The 20,912-nt window shown below is 42.8% G+C and overlaps 2 protein-coding genes and 1 long non-coding RNA gene across 7 annotated transcripts; 2 read left to right on the plus strand and 1 right to left on the minus strand.

Moving 5' to 3' along the window:
- Positions 1-136: 136 nt before the first annotated feature.
- Positions 137-5,136, minus strand: LOC133481068 (coagulation factor VII-like). Of its 3 annotated transcripts, none has more exons than XM_061779976.1 (8): positions 5,008-5,136; positions 4,734-4,897; positions 4,621-4,645; positions 3,330-3,434; positions 3,086-3,250; positions 2,495-2,613; positions 2,265-2,385; positions 137-829 (listed from the first exon to the last, which is right to left on the minus strand). In XM_061779976.1, exons 1-8 carry the CDS (start codon positions 5,078-5,080, stop codon positions 237-239), a joined length of 1,365 nt encoding a protein of 454 aa, XP_061635960.1. In that variant the 5' UTR covers positions 5,081-5,136; the 3' UTR covers positions 137-236. The 3 variants fall into 3 exon arrangements, with proteins under 3 accessions (XP_061635960.1, XP_061635949.1, XP_061635970.1); XM_061779965.1 differs by having other exon boundaries at positions 3,321-3,434; XM_061779986.1 differs by having other exon boundaries at positions 3,104-3,250; positions 3,321-3,434; positions 5,008-5,112.
- LOC133481083 (uncharacterized) lies at positions 3,883-5,156 on the plus strand. The gene is made up of 4 exons (XR_009789452.1): positions 3,883-4,023; positions 4,638-4,663; positions 4,794-4,919; positions 5,018-5,156. It is a non-coding gene; the product is annotated as an uncharacterized LOC133481083 (long non-coding RNA).
- Positions 5,157-8,389: 3,233 nt separating this feature from the next.
- Positions 8,390-20,739, plus strand: LOC133481089 (dnaJ homolog subfamily C member 16-like). 3 transcript variants are annotated; one of them, XM_061780026.1, is made up of 15 exons: positions 8,392-9,427; positions 9,687-9,868; positions 9,938-10,004; positions 12,063-12,390; positions 12,475-12,659; positions 12,749-12,853; positions 12,931-13,089; positions 13,186-13,316; positions 13,396-13,585; positions 14,161-14,340; positions 14,441-14,517; positions 15,158-15,238; positions 15,310-15,399; positions 15,473-15,643; positions 18,705-20,739. In XM_061780026.1, the coding sequence occupies exons 1-15, from the start codon at positions 9,407-9,409 to the stop codon at positions 19,150-19,152; spliced, it is 2,415 nt and encodes an 804-aa protein (XP_061636010.1). In that variant the 5' UTR covers positions 8,392-9,406; the 3' UTR covers positions 19,153-20,739. The 3 variants fall into 3 exon arrangements, with proteins under 3 accessions (XP_061636000.1, XP_061636009.1, XP_061636010.1); XM_061780016.1 differs by having other exon boundaries at positions 8,390-9,427; positions 12,063-12,659; XM_061780025.1 differs by having other exon boundaries at positions 8,391-8,720; positions 12,063-12,659.
- Positions 20,740-20,912: the final 173 nt, after the last annotated feature.

Consider the following 20,912-nt stretch of genomic DNA (forward strand, 5'->3'; position numbering starts at 1 on the left):
GATCATGAAAAACGTAAATTTTCAGCAGATAACTGTGGATAGGTTCCACAGAAAAAAAAAGGTCAAAAGTTGAAGTTGTGAATAGTGAACCACAAATATGCTTGGAATTTCCATAATCTTGAGGAAAATGGATGAATGGTCTTAAAATGTATTTATTGTACTGACAACAACAAAACATGAGACAGTAAAAATGCTTTTGTGCATGATAAATGTGTAAAATGAACTAAAGTAAGCGCTCAGCTGGTTAGATTGTGCAATGCAAGTTGTGTGTTGTTTTTGACTTGTAGTGGAGACGCTGTGTGGTTGCGTATCCATTGCAGGTACTTGGACACCCGCGTGTAGATGCCATAGTGGCCCGGCCGCGCACAGCCTTTCCCCCAACTCACAATCCCCAGCAGGAACGTAGTCTTCTTGTACTGAGTCACCAGGGGCCCGCCACTGTCGCCTTTACACGAGTCCTCCTGGCCCGTAAGGTATCCGGCGCAAAACATGTTCTCAGTGATCTGTACGCCACTTTCCCGGATGCACTGTTGCGTACGTATGCGAGGCACCGTGAGGCGGCGCATCAGATGTGAGGTGGGGCCGTTTTCGCCTCGCCGCCCCCAACCGCTCACTGTGTGCATTCTGATGGCCCAAAGATCACGTTCAGCCAAAGTCTTTGTGGGCAGGCAGACTGGCACGGCGTATGGCGTGTAAACCACAGGTGAGGCCAGTCGCAGCAAGGCGATGTCATTGTCGGCTGTCTTCTTTTCATAGCGCTCATGCATGAGGATTTGAGACACCTGGATGACCTGCTCTGTTCCCTCCTCCACCTCGGTGTTATGCTCACCTGACAAATAGAATGCAAACAGAGAGCACGATGAACTATAAATCACACACTATAAAACACAAGACACAGTGTGATATCGCCAGTGATGGGAAGTAACCAAGAACAAATACGTCGTTACTGTAGTTAAGCAGATTTTTCATACCTTTACTTAACTTGAGTACAGTAGTGGTACCTTGATGGTACCAATATCTTGACTTACAAGTGCCCCAATGACGTTTTTCAAGTTGCGAGCCGTCGCTTATTCTATTTCATTAGTTTGTGTTGCGAGCCAAACATTTTGAGTACGCGCAAGCTTCAGATATACTGTATCACGACTCAAGTGAATTTGATATATGGCTATTACTTTGCATGGTAGAGTTTTAAGTTGCATTTGTAGATGTAGCGGCAGAGTGACAATGGTTTTCTAAAGTGTTTCTGAGCCCTTGTGGCAATATCCTTTACACACTGATGCTGATTTTTAATGCAGTGCCGCCTGAAGGATCGAAGGTCACAGACATTCAATGTTAGTTTTCAGCCTTGCTTCTTGCATGCAGAGATTTCTCCAGATTCTCTCAATCTTTTGACGCTCTTATGGAACTTAGATGGTAAAATTCCTAAATTCCTTGCAATTGGACGTTGAGAAACATTGCTCTTAAACTGTTGGACTATTTGCTCACAGAGTTGGTCACAAAGTGATGAATCTTTCCCCATTCTTGCTTGTGAACAACTGAGCATTACGGCGATCTTCCTTTATACCCAATCATGACACTCAAGGAATACTCAAAAACACCTGTTTGGACAATTCCATACATGAACAGGTTCATTGGAATTTGGTAATTTCCCAGTCTTTTGTTACCCCTCCCCAGCTTTTTTGGAATGTGTTGCAGGCATCAAATTCAAAATGATAGCATATTTGCATAAAAACAATAACATTTGGCAGTTATCTTTGTAGTATATTCAATTGAATTTAGGTAGAATATGATTTGAAAATCACTGTATTCCGTTTTTATTTACATTTTACACAACGTCTCAACTTCATTGCATTCATTGCAACTCGCTTTGAGAACATGAAATTAAAAGGAAAGAGATCTAGGAAGTAAAAATTACTGTCATTGAGACTCCACGGATTCGACGGATCTCATGACGACATACGCCTCTATAAAGGTACGTAACTTGGGGAAAAACTCCCCATATCGTTAGCAATACCTACATTTACATTGTTCCACTGGGAGCATAAATAGTTGAGTTTTTCCACATAAACTCAGGCAGGTCTGTCCTAAGTAAGCCTTGTTGCATGAGCTGATCAAGCCTGCTTGGATGAGAGGTGGAATGTCTTTCTAAGTCCACCAGAACAGTTCACTTGTGATGGATTCACTGCACTGAGAACAGGCCAACATGTTGATCACTTGGTACCCCTACCCTCAGCTAGACCTAGAAGATGTTCAGGGACTGATACCTGGAACCACATTTAGAAACTGGGCATCAGCATCCTCGAGGCAGTGAGAGGCTGTGAGGATCCACATGGGTTCAATGATTACTCCACCACAGAAACCTTTGCCTTTATAAAGCAGCAACACCTACAGAAAACCGAGAAACACGTTTAAGAGAACGAGACCTACAAGAAGCATACAGTATGCTCATGTGCAGTTGACTGTGAAACTGAAGTCACTCATCAAAGCAGCATACCTGCCAGGGGCATTCACCTTTGGGACACTCACTTCCACCAACAATCCGAGCTCGAGGGTCAAGCTGCTTGGCTCTGTTTGGATCCTGAAGGGCTGGGGTCACGCCGCATGGTATTGAGTCTGAAGCAAGGAAAATGATACGTACTTTGTAGGACATTTCACATCACACATACATTGTACTTCCCTTCGCCACAATTAAAAATAAACCCTTCCATGTCATTTGACCAAGGAAGAGCCAAATTGGAGGGTTTTCAAGCATGAACAACCCTTTTAAGGTCATGCCACAGCATTTCAATCAGAAGGGGACTTGCTGAGGTGTTTTGGATCGTAGTCCTGCTGCAGAATCCCATGTTTTATGTAAATTACACATCATATGGTGTCTTTAAAATCACTTACAGACGCTCCTTTGTCATTTTAGGCAAAGTTTATCAGTGGCCCAACACTACGTCCGTCTGCAATAAAGGTCCGTGTGAAATATTGGTTCCAGCGGCGCAAACATGGTCCCCGGTGGAACTTTTTTTTTTGTCCCGGCGGAGCTTTGAGGCAGAAAGTCTGTGTTTTCAAATATTATCAAAGAGAACTTGACTCTTACAAATAGCTCTAAGGTCACCTTTGGCCATGCAGTTCCGCCCATCAGCGTTCAGGAAGTATCCATTTGCACAGGAGCAGTTGAGTCTTACTCCCCTCTCGTCTTCATCACAGAAGTGCTCACAGCCTCCATTCTCTAGCAGGCATGTGTCTGGCCCGTCCCGATCATCTACAGAAGACAACATGACGGTAAGTTCCCTGGAGCCAAGACGTGTGTGAGCATGGTACCTGGCCCTTACTGAGCTCACAGTTGAGGCCACTGAAGGGCGGTGGGCACAGGCAGTTATAAGACTCCGTCAAGGCTGAGCAGCTTCCCCCGTTCAAGCACGGTCTGGACTCACAGCTGTCTGGAACTGTGGGACATCACTTGGTCAATAACTCAAAACTTGCACATGGGAACATGCCAATAAACTTCAAAGGCAGTTCTGAAGAAGCTTATCACCCAACTTAAAAGTAATGACCTCACTGTGTTTCACCATTGTTTTGGTTGTGCCCACAGGTGGGTAGGAATGCGTTACATTTACTCCGTTAAATTGACTCAAATAGCATTTTGGATAAATTATACTTTTTACATACTTTTTACTTTTACTCCGTTACAATGATCTACATGCCGCTCGCTACTTATATTTATCAATTATTGCTCATTTCTCAATTGTTTTTGTGTGCAATCTGTTTAGACTACGAGTTCTGCATTGGGTGCGATTTGCGAAAATACAACGTAACCGCTAGTGACGTTTAACTCTAGTTCACCAATCGAGCAACACAAGAGAGTCACATGACTGCACACGTCTTCTATTGGGCTTCGCAAGACAACGTTGTGCGACTGTATGTACATTTCAGACAACAAAAACAACAGCTTTCATGGATTGTATTATTTACCTGGCACTGTATGACCAAATGTGGATATTCTAGCCCACTTCTAAGATGACAAAACAGCTTGCGGTATGTTTCAGATGTTTTTGTTGTTGATTTGGCTGTGCATATTAGCCCACAATAGCCACTATTTTATGGTCATAAGTAATAGTAAAACGTTTGGGGTATGTGCTAATCTCACACACACACACACACTGCACATTTACATTTTATTTAGTTATAGTTTATATTTTGTTGTATTTTATTTGACGTTCATGCTCTGACAAATTAGAAGTTACTCACCATTGACTCAGTACTTGAGTAGTTTTTTTCCCACTGAGTACTTTCGTACTCTTACTCAAGTCATTTTTGGGGGGACTACTTTTTACTTTTACTCAAGTCATATTACTTTCAAGTAACAGTACTCTTACGTGAGTACAATATTTGGCTGCTCTACCCACCTCTGGTTGTGACATATGAATCATTAGACATACCCAAACTGGACCCTTAAAGACATATGCATTGGCTCAATTTTGAGATTTTAGCATTCAGGCAGAAATTATATTGGCATTGTTGCACTTATTTCTTCCTCCAAAACTGTTGTCAGGTAAAGAAATTGTTAATATAAAGACCTTGTTTTAGCAGTTCTGAGCTCAAATGGGCTTTATAAGCGTTTATTCTGCTTACTGTTGTATGTCTTCCAGAACTCATCCTGAAGAAAAACAAAACGGTGAATAACTGAATCAACACTTGGTTGGTATTGAAGTTGAATTTGGTGCAAGAAAGCAGGACATGCCAACCGTGGCCTCTTGATGCTCAAACACCTCCCGTGCTTCCTCATATGTGCATTTCTCCTCCAGACACTCCCTCTTCAGATCGCCCTTCTGCAGTTCCTCCATCCAGCCCGAGTTGAACCTCCTGGTACGCACCAGGACACTGCGTGCTTCATCTGGATCCAGGAAGACTGAGGAGCAAGCATAGCGCAGGTTTGATAAGGGGAATTGGATGCCTCTTCTCGGCTGCATCAACATGACACGATCACACTAATGGTTCCTGGCCTTCTCCTTCACTGACCTGATGCCAGTGATGTCCAGATGAAGATGATGAGCAAGCTTACGAAGACACTCAAGCATGTTGTCGACGCCATGGAAACGCTGTTTGCTCTGTATGAGGCTGAAGTCCAGTAACCCCAACACTGGCCAAATGCGGATGACCCTGACGAGAAGACTCCGCCTCCATTGTGTAGTTGTTTGGAGAACTTTCTGCATGCCCTCTGCTGGTGAAGTTTCACCTGAATTTTTCCCATCCTAAGACTTCATAGATGCTGAGTCACTGGCACTGCAGATCAGAGTCAGAGCCTTCCGTATTTCTTGCGCATTTATCCCCACTAAAGCCATGGTTATTGCATTAAATTCTACTCTATAAATGATCAAAAGTCCTTCTGCTCATTTCCCCTCTGTAACTATATACTGCAACAGCCGCTCCTGTATGCCCCGTTTCTACAACACTTATCGTCACTGGGGTCGCGGGTATGCTGGACCCTATCTCAGCTATCTTCGGGCGAGAGGCGGGGTACACCCTGAATTGGTCTTCAGCCAATCACAGGGCACATATTGACAAACAACCATTCACACTCACATTCACACCTATGGGCAATTTAGTTTTCAGTCAACCTACCATGCATTTATGGGGATGTGGGAGGAAACCGGAGCACTCAGAGAAAACCCACACAGGCACGGAGAGAACATGCAAGGTCCACACAGGCGAGGCTGGATTTGAACCCGGATCCTCAAGAACTGTGAAGCAGATGTGTTAACCAGTCGGTCAGCGTGCCGCCCTTGTAATTCATCAATATTTATATAATATACTGTACCACTGTCACTATGAGACATTCCCTTTGCACTAGTTGTATGGCTCTATATATATTTCCTCCCACATCCCAAAAACATGCATGCTAGGTTGACTGAAAACTACATTGCCCATAGGTGTGAATGTGAGTGCGAATGGTTGTTTGTTTATATGTTCCCTCCGATTGGCTGGTGACCAGTTCAGGGTGTACCCCACCTCTCGCCCAGAGTCAGCTATGATAGGTGCCAGCACGCCCGCGACCCTAATGAGGGTAAGTGGTATGGAAAAAAGAAGGGATGGACAACATTCCAGTACAATTCAAACCTCCTAACACCCTGAGACAAAGGCTGGTACACCCCAAAGACCGGACACCACACATGCAGAAAAGCAATCTGGTGTATGCGGTAAAGTGCAGTAAGGTATGCACAGATACATACAATAGGGAAACCAAGCAACCTCTGAGCAGATGCATAAGACAGACGGGCAAACTCCCCAGGTCAAGACTCAGCTGTCTACCTGCACCTCCAGGAGAAACAGCACTCTTTTGAGGACAAAAATGTGTATATTCTGGACAGGGTCCATACATGATGTGGTGCATGCTACTAAATTGGAGCATAAATAGTTGAGTTTTCCACACAAACACTGGCTAGTGCATCCTAAGCCTTGGTGCACAAACTGATGAAGCTTGCTCTGATGAGAGACGAAACGTCTTCTAAGACAAACAGAACAGTCCAGTTGCGATCGATTCAATGCTCTGAAAAGGAAATACCCATGCTCAATGCCTGCCCCAATATAAATGGCGCATTAGTCCTCTGTTTTACCTGTATTGTTACTTTTTGTAACAAAAGTGTTTTTGTGGGGGGTGGGGGTGGGGGTGGGGGGGGGCATTATGAATCTGAAGGGGACATGCCCCACCCATCCCCAGTACCATCTGCGCCCATGCTGGGATGGTCTAGTGTCCCTTAGAATTGGACTGGACTGGTCTAAAGGATTATTTGTAATCATGTATTGATGTATTTTTTAAATCAGGCGTAATGACAGAATATACACAGATTTCAGATTACTTTTATTTTGAAATGCAACACCAGATCTGTATGGAACTTCTTTTGGTGGAGTGCTGGGTTGTTGTCTAGTGTCCCTTAGAAGTGGACTGGTCTTGTGATACCTCAGGGATTATTTTTTATCATTTAAAAAAAAATCAATTATAGTTGCCGTCATTTACAGTAGGCAGATTTCAAAGCAACTGCATTTTTTAAAAAGCAACTTTATACCAAAATTAACCTTCCTGGGTGCAATCCTGGGACAGTCTACTCGACTAGTTGAATGATAACAGATATATTAGTTTATATAATTGTTTTGAATCCATAGCATTGATGTGCATGTATTAAAGTGGGTTACATTTTTCTTAGGTTGTCTTTGTTTTTTCAACTAATTTAGGACAATTTTGCATCGCGGAATCCGAAAAATGACGTTTCTCTTGTTTAGTTCAGGTTTTTATGCAAAGTTATTAAAAGTTTATAAACAAATGTTACACATTTTGCGTACTGTAAATCGAATAATAGATATTGATTTAAAAAAGAAAAAGAAAAAAAGGTAAAAGTACCTGTAAATTGAATGTTACAGCCTCGTTCAAAATTTAGGCCATGAACCTCCGTTTATTTGAACCTCTAAAGAGAAAAAACCTTGACATGTCAACAAAAACATGTGGCCATAGTTAAAAGTTTGACTTGATGTGATATTTGGATTCAGCACATCAAAATTGTCCTAAATCAGTTCAAAAAAAAAATAACAAATCTATAAATAGATTAGAATATTATATAACAACAATAAATTTGTTGTTTACCAGTGTTATTTCTTGGGCTTTTATTTTGACGGCGTGTTACCGCATAGTATGAACAATTGTTGTGGCGGCTGGTTTGACTTCGTCTTTTCGAGTAAACGCACTGATACTGGATCATCAAACGACTGTCTTGCTCCTCTAACCAGATGATGTCTGTGTCGTGCATTTGACGCTTCGAAAGGCGAACATTTCAGTACCTCAAGTTGTCATGTGACCTTTCACTAAAATATGTTAAAAATATATAGTTTTCACTAACATTATCCGTGTAACTTGCTTATTGCCGGCCACGGATATGTATCGGTACTATTTTGAACTCCATGCCCAAGGTTAAACTAAGAAGGTTAAAGTCGCCAGAGACCAAGGATGCTGGTACATGATGCTGCATACGGTTGCATGGTTAAGACGCCATACAAAGAGTACTTTTAATATTATTATTTTTAAATCTTTCCCGAAAATGCTGTGTATTGGTAGAATACGCTTTGGCGTTGAAAAAAAATAACCCTCGTGAAAATCGGTTCAGAAATGAGCAAGTTACGACTTAATTTCAGTGTCCATGCATTGCCTTCTACAAGAACGACGACCACTGCAACATGGCCGCCACTTAGGCGCAGAGGTTAGCGTGCTGATACAGGACGCTGGCGTATCTAGTGTTCCAATATCTACGAAAGCCGGTTGCAATCGCTACTTCCGTGTTTACATCACTCTTGTTTGTGATTGGTGACCTCGGAGAGCATACGTTTTTAAAAGGGTGCGCTTGATTTAGCGAACTGTAGTAAGTCACCACTCAGCAAGCAACACATTGCGGTTCTGTTAAAAGTCGGGGAGCTACGAACTATCCGCCGGTAACAAATAAATAAGCACGGAACAGGGTTCCATTAAATACTCAAACTTCTAGCAGTACTTCGGATTTATCGCCTGGTTGTAGATGGTGTCCGTGCCCCGGAGCAGCTAGGAGTTGCTTCCGAACACACCCTGTGATTGTCGTTGTCGCGCAGTTCGGAGCCCTCTTTCGTCCAGCGTCCATCCACCAAAAGCCCGAGGAACGTCGACGCTTGCCGTAAAAATGTGGCGTAGTGCCGGTTAACTGCAGCTGCTCTAGGTGCCTCTCCGTTTGTATTTGCAACGAAACAGCTAATTTCTCTGGCAACGCGATGAAAACACAAAATGTCTGCTTGTACATTTTACATTCGTTAGTAACCATCAGTACTTTAGGATAGTGACATGTCAGTGGTATGGTATACGGTGACATATTGTTTCTATAAAATGCATTTTGCTGTTTTTCTTGCCTTCTATCATTCTGATCATGGCCAATGTGTATATTCGCTTAAGATCATTAGTTCACGTCATTTTATGTTTTACGTCCATTTGCCCGTCTGTCATCATTTTTCCTTGACTTCTGTTCTAAAGTAGTAGCCATCATACAAATAAAAATAAATGCAAATGCCGGGCCAATTGACTATTAGGGTTCCCACAAAGAACATTTTGTATATAGGTAAGAAAGAGGAAGTGTAACTGCTTCGGGTTCTATAGCCACACACCTCGTCCGTAAACAAATGCAGTGCAGCTTAGCCTCTGGCTAGCTGACGTCATGGTGAGTGACTTGCTTCTGGCACTGTGGTAAATATTGGCGTCTTTAATAGCGTCATCATTCAGACTGTTCAAACTATTGCTGTTGCACTCATCTCTATACTTCATTTCCTAAAAAGAAGACAAACTACTGAGTTTGCCCTTTCCTTAAAAGCAAAGTTTGAAGCTGTTGATGTTTCATTTGAAATAGAATTAAACATGTTCCTGTGTATACCAAAGGTGAGCAGTTTTTTTCTTCTTCATTTTGTTCCTTCATTATACCAATGTGAACTGCACTGCGACCTTGAAACAAAGGCACGTACCAAACCGTGATTTTTGGCATACCGTTATACTTTAATTCAATATTCACGACCATTATAACCGGCAACCAGTTGGGTCGTATGATGTGGCCCCCGATATAAACAAGTATCTTGACATTTAAGTATGAGTATCCTGAGATGAAAGACTTGATGGTGACAGATCCTCTTTTGTTGTTAAGGTAACAGTGACGGTAGAGTTGAAGATGTCTCTTCCACTGGCTGTCATAGTAGTCCTCTCTGTGCTGGAGCTAGGCGTGAACCACGCTGGACCGGAGCTGGACCCATACAAAACGTTGGGTGTCACCCAAGGTGCAAGCCAGGTTGAGATTAAGAAAGTCTACAAGCGTCTCGCGAGAGAATGGTGAGCATCTTTAATTTAAGAGCGGCATAGGCTTGCTAACAGCTATGTAATAAATATGCTCTTTTCAAGGCATCCTGACAAAAACAAAAATCCGGGAGCTGAGGATATGTTTATCAGGATTACCAAATCGTACGAGGTCAGTAATGTTGTGAAATTGAAGGGGGGGGAATCCTACTACAGTGTTACCCTGCTATATTGCATTTTTTTCAAGCGATTGTTTTTTTTAAAATGGGATTTTACTGTACACTTGCTGTAATGCCATCACATGTGGGAAAGGAGAGCAGCAGTCACCGATGCACTTTTCAGCCTTTTAGTGAATGACGGGTGAATAGTAAAACACAGGAACACAATCAAAGCACACTCACCCAGAAGCTGATGTTGGCCACCGCCTAAGGCCAGGCACTCACATACACTGACTTGCCGGTATCACACGCCACCCCACCAGGCCCCGCCTCTTTAAAGACACATGCGCCTACACAGAAACTGAGTACAGTAATTTCTATACATTTTAATGCAATTATTTTTTTGTGTTCTAATACATTTACAATATGTTTGAAAAGTGCGTTTTAATCATTTGAAATGTGTTTAATGCTTGTGGGAGGGGTAAATCTACAACCCCAATTCCAATGAAGTTTGGACGTTGTGTTAAACATAAATAAAAACAATACAATGATTTGCAAATCATGTTCGACCTATATTTAATTGAATACACTACAAACACAAGATATTTAATGTTCAAACTGATAAACTTTCTTGTTTTTAGCAAATAATCATTAACTTAGAATTTTATGGCTGCAACACGTTCCAAAAAAGCTGGGACAGGGCATGTTTACCACTGTGTTACATCACCTTTTCTTTTAACAACATTCAATAAACGTTTGGGAACTGAGGACACTAATTGTTGAAGCTGTTTGATTGTTGAAATAAGCAGGGACGTACATGAAAAAGACGTTGCTTGGATGGCAGCATATGTTTCTCCAAAACCTGTATGTACCTTTCAGCATTAATGGTGCCTTCACAGATGTGTAAGTTACCCATGCCATTGGCATTAACACAGCCCCATACCATCACAGATGCTGGCTTTTGAACTTTGCGTCCATAACAGTGCAGATAGTTCTTTTCCTCTTTGGCCCGGAGGAAACGACGTCCACAATTTTCAAAAATAATTTGAAATGTGGACTCGTCAGACCACAGAACACTTTTCCACTTTGCATCAGTCCATCTTAGATGAGCTCGGGCCCAGAGAAGCCGGCAGCGTTTCTGGGTGTTGTTGATAAATGGCTTTTGCTTTGCATCGTAGACTTTCAAGTTGCACTTACGGATGTAGCGCCGAACTGTATTTACTGACATTGGTTTGCCGCTTCAGGGATCGAAGGTCATGGGCATTCAATGTTGCCGTTTTCGGCCTTGCCGCTTACATGCAGTGATTTCTCCAGATTCTCTGAACCTTGATGATATTATGGACCGCAGATGATGAAATCCCTAAATTTCTTGCAATTGTAACGTTGAGGAACATTGTCCTTAAACTGTTTGACTATTTTCTCACGTACTTGTTCACAAAGAGGTGAACCTGGCCCCATCTTTGCTCGTGAATGACTGAGCAATTCAGGGAAGCTCCTTTTATACCCATTCATGGCACCCACCTGTTCCCAATTAGCCTGTTTACCTGTGGGATATTCCAAACAGGTGTTTGATGAGCATTCCTCAACTTTCTCAGTCTTTTATGCCACCTGTCCCAGCTTTTTTGGAACATGTTGCAGCCATAAAATTCCAAGTTAATGATTGTTTGCTAAAAACAATAAAGTTTATCAGTTTGAACATTAAATATCTTGTCTTTGTAGTGTATTCAATTCAATATAGGTTGAACATGATTTGCAAATCATTGTATTCTGTTTTTATTTATGTTTAACACAACGCCCCAGCTTCATTGGAAATGGGACTTGTATCACACAAAATGTTTTTATGTCATCTCGCCCTATATCGTGGATTTTCACTTATTGTGGGTGGGGAGCATATCCCCTGCAATAAATGGGGGTTCCCTGCATGTTGTAACATGGTAGTGGCAAGGAAACTTGACCACACATTCATGGGTAGTTTTAAAAACATCCACGTGTCGTTCATAATGTTCATCTTATCCCTGAGAGATCTTCCACTTGTCACAGAAACAAATTGTCACGTTTTACCCACTATCTAGATTCTATCCAGTGAGGACAAACGTGCCAACTATGACCGCTACGGGCAGACGGACGACACCCAGCCGTACGGCAGCCGCCACTACAGTGGTCACCGCCACGACAACTTCAACTTCGAAGAGTCCTTCTTTAACTTCCCATTCAATAGCAAGAGTCACCGCGACTTTTCCGACAGCAAGTACTCGCTACACTTTAACCAGTATGTCAACGACGTGGTGCCTGACAGCTTCAGGAGACCGTACCTGATCAAGATCACCTCCGACTGGTGCTTCAACTGCATCCACATCGAGCCTGTGTGGAAAGAGGTGGTACAGGAAATGGAGACGCTAGGTTTGGAATCCACACGTCATTTAGTAGCGGAGATTCGGAGGTACATTTTCAAAGGATGGGTTTGGACACAACTCATCTGTGCAGGTGTCGGGATCGGGGTGGTGGATGTTGGCTATGAGAGACGGTTAGCCAATCACCTCGGCGCTCATCGTACGCCATCTATACTTGGAGTCTTAAATGGCAAAGTGACGTTCTTCCATTTCGCTGTAGCAAAGGAGCACCTGAGGCAGTTTGTGGAAGACCTTCTTCCACAAAGACTCGTGGAGTGGGTAAATATCTTAATTTCGACGATAGCCATGGATGACAATGTGAATGCACATGGCCGCGTAGGTATCAAATGGTCATTTTCTCTTATTAGGTCAGCGACAAAAACGACCAGCAGTTCTTGAACAGTTGGCACAAACTCAACAAGCCACACGTGCTGCTGTTTGACCAAGTGCCTGTAGTTCCCTTACTTTATAAAGTGAGCCTGGGACTGACATCACAATTGCATTCACAGCTCAAATGTGTTCAATGGTTTTAATCTCTTACTTTTCATAGCTGACGGCTTTTGCGTACAAGGACTACATGCAGTTTGGCTATGTGGACCAGGGCCTTTCAGAGACGGCCAGTCTGCAGAGACAGTTTAATATCAACACCTACGCCCCCACCATGCTGGTTTTCAAAGAGAACACGGACAACCCCGCTGATATCATACAGGTGAATCACTGCAATCGGGCGCCTAACGAAATAAAGAAGGCGAGTCTTTTTGGAGCCGAGCAAGCGGTACAATAGGATTGTCATTGTTCTTTGCAGACTAAAGGAATGAAAAAGCAGATTATCGACGAGTTCATGTCAAACAACAAATTTCTCCTCGCACCGAGGCTGGTGAATCAGAAGCTCTTTGACGAGCTCTGTCCTGTCAAGCAGTTTCACAGACGACGGAAGTAAGAGCGCACACATTTGTCTGTACCCTCAAATCACAGAAACGCTAGGCTTCATCAATGCTGGGTTTCCTCCCGTCAGATACTGCGTGCTGCTGATGACAGGCGACGGCGAGAGCTTTTCTTCAGGCAAACAAGCGTTTCTGTCTTTCGCCTCCAGTAACACGAAGGAAGTTGTGAGATTTGCTTATGTTTACCAACAACTGCAGCAACCACTTTGTAACATCCTGATGACCAGCAAGGACAGCACACAGGGACCACTGCCACCGCAGGTATGACAGTCTACTTATCCATCCATCCAAATAAATTCTACCAAATTACCCAGCCACAGATTTATAGTATGTCTATAAATCGACACAGCTAACTAACCCAGTCACCCACCTCCCCAATCCATCCATCAAACCATCTATTCCACGTAATTACACATCCACTCATTCATTCATCTATCCAGCTAGCCCATCCAATCGCCCACCCACCAAGCTGTACATCCACCTCAGTTTCTCACTCACAATGTCCACTGCCCACTCATCCATGTATCCATCCTGAACATTCATCTGGCAGTTCACTGTGTTTCAGTTTGGGACAATATTTATATTGTAATTTTGATCTCTCTGTAATCATTGTCCATCATTGTGTGCTTTTGAATCAAACCCAATGGATTTGCCTAAGAAAGAGCTGTGCTCATCACAGAATTATGCTAAAACAAGATCATCATAAATAAAAAAAAAAAATCTAAATTCTTAACACCAAACCTTTAAACCTGCAAGGTATTATTACTTTCAGATTTACCTGTGTGTGTGCGTGCGTGTCTGTGCGCGTGTGCATGTGTGTTCTGCTTATTGTGCAGGTGGTGATCCTGGAGAGGCGCAATGCTGCCGGGAAGGCCTTTTTCAAGCCAGTGACCATTTGGAACGGCAGTGAAGAAGACAAGCAGCGCCTTGTGGAAGAGTTGGAGCGACTCCAGAAGGACCCGTCCATTCTGATCCATGATGCCATGCTGCCTGAGCTCAACAATGAGTTTGCATCTGTATGTTATTTGCCTAGTTTGGACATCCAGATCAGTGTGAAATATGTTTGAAGCATTTTGGTAATTAACTGAGCATGTGACTATTATTCCCTCTCTGTAGATATTTGTTATCCAATGGGTCTATGCATTTTATGATTACCTCTCTGAAGTCATCGATGACATTCTGCACAACAACTGGTGGGTAAAACCTTTTAACAAATTGGTTACAAGTGTCACTGATGCTGTAGTGGTACACTCGCCTGACTTTGGTGCAGGCAGAGTGGGTTCAGTTCCCACTCGGTGACGGTGTGAATGTGAGTGCGAATGGTTGAATGTGTCTATATGTGCCCGGCCACTGACTGGCGACCAGTTCAGGGTGTAGTCCGCCTTTCGCCCAAAGTCAGCTGGGATAGGCTCCGGCGCCTCGCGACCCCTAACCAGGATAAGCGGTGTTGAAAATGGATGGCTGGATGGTTACAAGTGGTAGTACACGCTTTGTCGTATTGTGGCGCTCTGTTACGTGCGCTGGCAGTGACTGTTCAGCGCGATGCATTTTGGGAGTTGTAGCAAATGGAACTCTGTTCCCCTGTACTGCAAAGCATAACAGAGCATGTGCAGCGCTTGAGAAGATGAAAATTAATTTAAAACAATAGGCTTTAGCTGCCGCAATATAGCATGGGAATAATGGAATAAAAATCCTTGAATAGCCAGGACTGCAAAGTCTGAAGCGAGAAATAGTGGGGAATTACTCTGTTGCGATAAAGTAGTAGGAAGTCGTCATGCTGATAATGCCAGAACATTGTTTGTCTTATTATTTGCTGTCTTTGCTGATTTACAGGCGTGAGATGATGCCTTTGCTGTCCCTCATCTTTTCTGCCTTATTTATCCTGTTTGGAACTGTGGTCATCCAAGCATTCAGGTAAGCTTGTTTAGGCCTCACTAAAGATTCACACCCTTGGATCATGTTCGCGTTTTTGTTTGTGTCTTCAGTGACTCAAGTGACGAAAACTCCGCAAAACCAAAAGCAAAAGATGGACCTAAAACAGAAAATGGATCGTCAGGGAGTGGTGGTGCGTCAAGGTAACATTTGTTTATTTAAATGTCATATTTATGGCAAGTGCAAGATGACTATTAACTATTATTACTATCTTAGTCGGCCTCCCAAGAAGAACTTTGTGGAGGTGACCGAGTTGACAGACATCACCTACATTAGCAACCTGGTGAGGCTGAGGCCAGGACACATGAACATTGTGCTCGTGATCACAGATGCGTCGAAGAACATTCTGCTCAGCAAATTTGCCAAAGAAGTCTACTCCTTCACGGGGTATGTTCAAAATTGTCACTTTTCTATTCGTGGAACTTAATTTGTCCATACAAATAAAAGAAAGTAAAAAAAACGTCACCGAGCTCTTCTGTAAATTGAGGCATCCATTTTTTCCGGGTGTAGCCATCGTTAGCGTGCTAACTGCACGCTCGAGCGGTAAATGGGCCTTGTTATGCAAGCTAAGTGCGAGCTAATTCACAACTGCGCAACATAGCCAATCAAAATGACGTCACTTTGTCCTTAGATAGTGGGGGAGGGAACTCATGCTAGAAAGTATACGCTCCAGTCCTGTGATGTCACGGGGCTGTTTTAGCCCCGCCCACAAATCACAAAAATTCAAGAATTCAGCACTAAATTATGTCTTTCCATATGTTTTCAGCGCCTCAAACATATTTCATGTATTTAGAAACAAAACACGGATATCTGCTTCGAGCCCATTTAAAGACCAGAATTCATGGTTTCATCAATCATAGCAAGTTGTCCAGGTCCTGAATAGCCAAAGCAGCCCCAGACTAGGGGTGGACAAAATATATGGCCTTTGATATAATCGTGAATGTTGCTTTAACGATGTGCAATTTTACGGCATCGAGTATTCATACTGTCTCTAAAAGAAAGCAACCGAACGGGTGCGTGGACGGCATATGAGGAGGAGAGAAAGGAGCAAGTGCACGAAAGTCCTCATTCGCCAAATCAGCGGTCATGATTCAGTCACGTGACTCAGTGGCAAGCAAAATAAACTGTCGCTCTTAAATTAGTGCAGTCAGCAACCTTTTCAAGTGTTTTTTTTTTTTTTGTTGGCCAACTGAAAAATGACACAGGCCACCGACGCACGTGCAAACGCGGCCAGTTTATGAGTGAAATGAAGAGAATGGACACCGCTGTTACGATCGTACTTTCACTGGAGGATTTATTCATTTTGGATAAGATCTTCAAAGAAAATTGTGCGCTCTCATAGTCATCCCGACTGCTGGTGAGGCTATTGGAGGAGCTAGCTAGCATAGCCCTACTCCTGTTGCAGCTGTTTGTAAGTAAATACTGTATTTCACTAGCCTGTCACCGATCACCCACTGCTTTACTTATTTGAAACCTGTACTGTATTACCAGTATCAGCTGCTAAACTTGTCACCGTGAAAAAAAAAAAGATTCTGCGGTCATGAAGTCACATGTCATCGTTTCAAAATTACATGAGTGTGCCCGCAAGTGTAAAGCGTTATCTTTTTTTCCATTTCACACCCAGTCATGTGGAAAGATTTTAAAACTTTATGAAGCTAGTAAATAAAATTTCCCTCACGGGATGAATAAAGTATCCATTCAGCCATCCATGCACGACTTCCGCTAAGGATTTGATGAGAAAAACTCCAAAATACTCTCTGAAAACGCGCGCGGAGTCATTGAGCAAACACGTACTAGTTGACAAAAACAAGTAAACGTTGGCAAGACATAAAGAACACGATCAACTACATTTCTTTCTGCAGTGTTCTAGCCAAATTTGTATGCCAGTCTGCTGTAGTGACAAACAAATATTTAATTAGGGTTATATTTTGATGTCATAATTTGTGGACATTTGTTTACATTTGTTTAAACAAAAGCTTAACTAAAACACTTTTGTGCAACGCTGATTTGGCATATTCACCTGTATACAGCCTGGTGAGGTGTGCTGTAGGTGTGACAGAGGAATTTAAGGGTAGATGGGGGTGCATCAGGGATCAGCCCTGAGCCCCTTCCTGTTTGCAGTGGTGATGGATAGGCTGACAGATGAGGTTAGACGGACATCCCCATGGACCATGATGTTTGCAAATGACATTGTGATCTGCAGTGAAAGCAGGGAGCAGGTGGAGGAACAGTTAGAAAGATGGAGGGGTGCATTGGAAAGGAGAGGAATGAAGATTAGCCGAAGTAAGACAGAATCAGAATCATCTTTATGTGCATGAATGAGAGGGATGGAGGGGGAAGAGTGAGGCTACAGGGAGAAGAGATAGCAAGAGTGGAGGACTTTAAATACTTGCGGTCAACCGTCCAGAGCAATGGTGAGTGTGGTCAGGAAGTGAAGAAACGGGTCCAAGCAGGTTGGAACGGGTGGAGGAAGATGTCAGGTGTGTTATGTGACGGAAGAGTCTCTGCTAGGATGAAGGGCAAAGTTTATAAAACAGTGGTGAGGCCAGCCATGATGTATGGATTAGAGACAGTGGCACTGAAGAGACAACAGGAAGCAGAGCTGGAGGTGGCGGAAATGAAGATGTTGAGGTTCGCTCTCGGAGTGACCACGTTGGATAAAATTAGAAATGAGCTCATCAGAGGGACAGCCAAGGTTCGATGTTTTGGAGACAAAGTTAGAGAGAGCAGACTTCGATGGTTTGGACACGTCCAGAGGAGAGATAGTGAGTATATTGGTAGAAGGATGATGAGGATGGAGCTGCCAGGCAAGAGAGCGTGAGGAAGACCAAAGAGAAGGTTGATGGATGTCGTGAGGGAAGACATGAGGCCATTGGTGTTGGTGTTCGAGAGGAGGATGCAGGAGATAGGCTCTCATGGGAAAGGATGACGCGCTGTGGTGATCCCTAACGGGACAAGCCGAAAGGAAAGGAAGAAGATTCTTGTGCAATGTCCTGGAAATGTATTAGTTAATTCACGGATCAAACATTTGTTGTGAAATTTGCCATTGCAACTGCTCCATTTTAGATTAATCAACTTTGTGTGCGTAGTGTATTGTAGTGTAAACCAGAGTTAAGAACATGTTCAAAGTTTTTGTTTTGTTTTGTTTTGTTTGTTTGTTTTTCAGAGCAGCTTGGTGTGGTAAATGTGTTTAATAGGCATTGGTCCTTGTGTGCAAGCACTCCTTGTTTGTCATTTGTTGTGCATATGTATTTAAGAAAATTAATCTAGCAAAACAACACTTTCACCAGCTTCATGTGTTTAGATACTCTGGGGCCTGTTGTTAAATTTATTTGCAACTCAGACAGAACAGAATATGTTCTGTTTGTTCGAATGCATTTGTAAAAACCTTTGACAAGTATCTTTCCATATAACCGATCGCAAAAATGTATTCTTTGAAATATTTTAGGAGCCTGACGCTGCATTTCTCCTTCCTGAATACGGACAAGCACAGCAAGTGGATGTGCACGCTGTTAAACAGTGCACAGGACAGCGCGCACATCGACGCATGCCATGACGACGAAGTCAGCGCCAATATGGACTACACCGGCTACGTGTTGGCACTCAATGGCCACAAAAAGTACTTCTGTCTGTTTAAGCCCGTCTACACTGGGGAAGACCCGGACAGCAAGACGCCGGAGAATGAATCTGGCACGTTGGTGAGGCGGTCGAGGGCGGCTTCGCGTGACGATCACCCTTTGCGCAAATCGGCCCGCTCTCGCAGTACTTCCACCCTCCAGATCCACCATAAACTGGACCGCTTGGGTTTGTGGATGGAAAGGCTCATGGAGGGCACCTTGCCCCGTTACTACATTCTCGCCTGGCCAGGACTCGACAAGATAACCCCCAGTAAATAGATGGAAGCTGGTCGGGTGGTTGAAGACTTTATGTTGCTGCTTTAATGTTTGGTTTTATGTTGCACTGTTTATGTTACAGCAGGGGTGTCAAAACATTTTCTTCTAAGTGCCGCATACAGAAAAATCAAAGGATTGCAAGGGCCGCTTTGAAATGTCACCTTTAATTTATTTAACACGCTGAAACCAATCCATCAGTGCAGGTCAAGATATGCGAAGCAATTTTATAAATATATAAATGTAGAAATAAAATCATTGAACACGTTATTGTTGTTATTATAATAATTATAATTATTGTTGTTATATTTTCTAAAATCATCCCACTGGCCGGCACAGCTATGGAGAGGGGGCTCTCCAAGTGTCCACTTCACGGCGCATATACTTGTGATCTACTTCGAAACCAACTTTACATTATCCGCCTGTGGAGGTCTGCTTGCAGTTCCGCATAAACGTACTTTGATCTTTTGACCTCTGGACACCTCGTGGACTCTGGGATATGGCTGTGTCCCGAATCACGGTGATTCATCTTAGTCTTTATTTTTTTCTCATCACAAAAACCTGGCATTTAAATGGGTGTGAAGAAGTTTTATATCCATTGTATGTATTAAAAACAACAGCTTGGTGATAAAGCAAAAATTCAAGTTTTATTTAATCTTGATATCACAAACTTGGAGTTGGACTCGTTTTATCTCCGCCATAGAATGACTTTTACATCACCAATGGCAGGATTTTGTGAAGTCATCTCGTGGCAGAATGGCAGAGGTCAAATTTTTGCTCAAAACTTAAATTCAAAAAATCGGATGCGCAATGGCTTGTAACTAGAAAAACTCGTTAAGTTGAGGCATTCGTCAGTCAAGGTGTCATTATATATGTTGTAGGCCACTAAAACTATGGATGGTGGACCTCAAATGTCTCCTGCGCCATAGTTTGGACACCACTACGTTCCTGGCATGTTGTTGTTAATTGATTCAACCACATGCTGCTACTTCTGCTACCCCTGCTGCTGCAGCCTTGTGAATAGAAACAGAATATTGAGACCAGGTTGGCCCTTCAGCCTTCAACGGTCATCTTAAATATTCGTAACAGCACACTATGATTACTGTGACTATTGATGCATGTTTTGTCTTCTGTTAAGATTATTATTCTGGATGCTGACTGGCTAGTGCAATATTGTGTACTACTGTTGTGACATTTCTACTGAACCTCAGCATAGTTTTTCTTTGAGATAGAAGTACTTTTTTTATTTTTTTCTGGAGTCCAAATAGTTAAGAATTTAGCCATGTTAGTCAATGTAGCAACCAAAACCCACAAGTAGCTTCATGTAGCCCAATGACAGTTATCTTTGCCTTGACTGAGACTTGATCACATTTTGTAGTTCTATTGTGGTTGTTTGTTTGTCCTTTTTTTCTGGCACTGTGAATCTCAAGATTTTGAAAAACGTTTGGTGTATGTTTACAAGTTATAGTGTATTGTATAGATTTCATTACTGTTGCACGTTCTCACAAGCGTCAGTAAACGTTTGCTTCTGTAAGTTCACCAGTTGTTTTTATCTTTTTGTGTGGAAAAATAAAATAATTTATGGTTCTTAAATAGTGTGTTTTGGCAGTCTCTTTCCTATTTCATGGAAAAGGCAATGCGATGTAATGGACACGCCCTTAAAGATGACACCCGGCAACCCCCAGTCTCGTGCTGTTCCGCAAACCTGCCTCAGCTGCCCTGCTGAGCCAGTCTGCGTACACAAGACATCTAATGAAAGCCTGATT

This window comes from Phyllopteryx taeniolatus, chromosome 1 (assembly GCF_024500385.1).
Source record: "Phyllopteryx taeniolatus isolate TA_2022b chromosome 1, UOR_Ptae_1.2, whole genome shotgun sequence".
Classification (NCBI taxonomy): domain Eukaryota; kingdom Metazoa; phylum Chordata; class Actinopteri; order Syngnathiformes; family Syngnathidae; genus Phyllopteryx; species Phyllopteryx taeniolatus.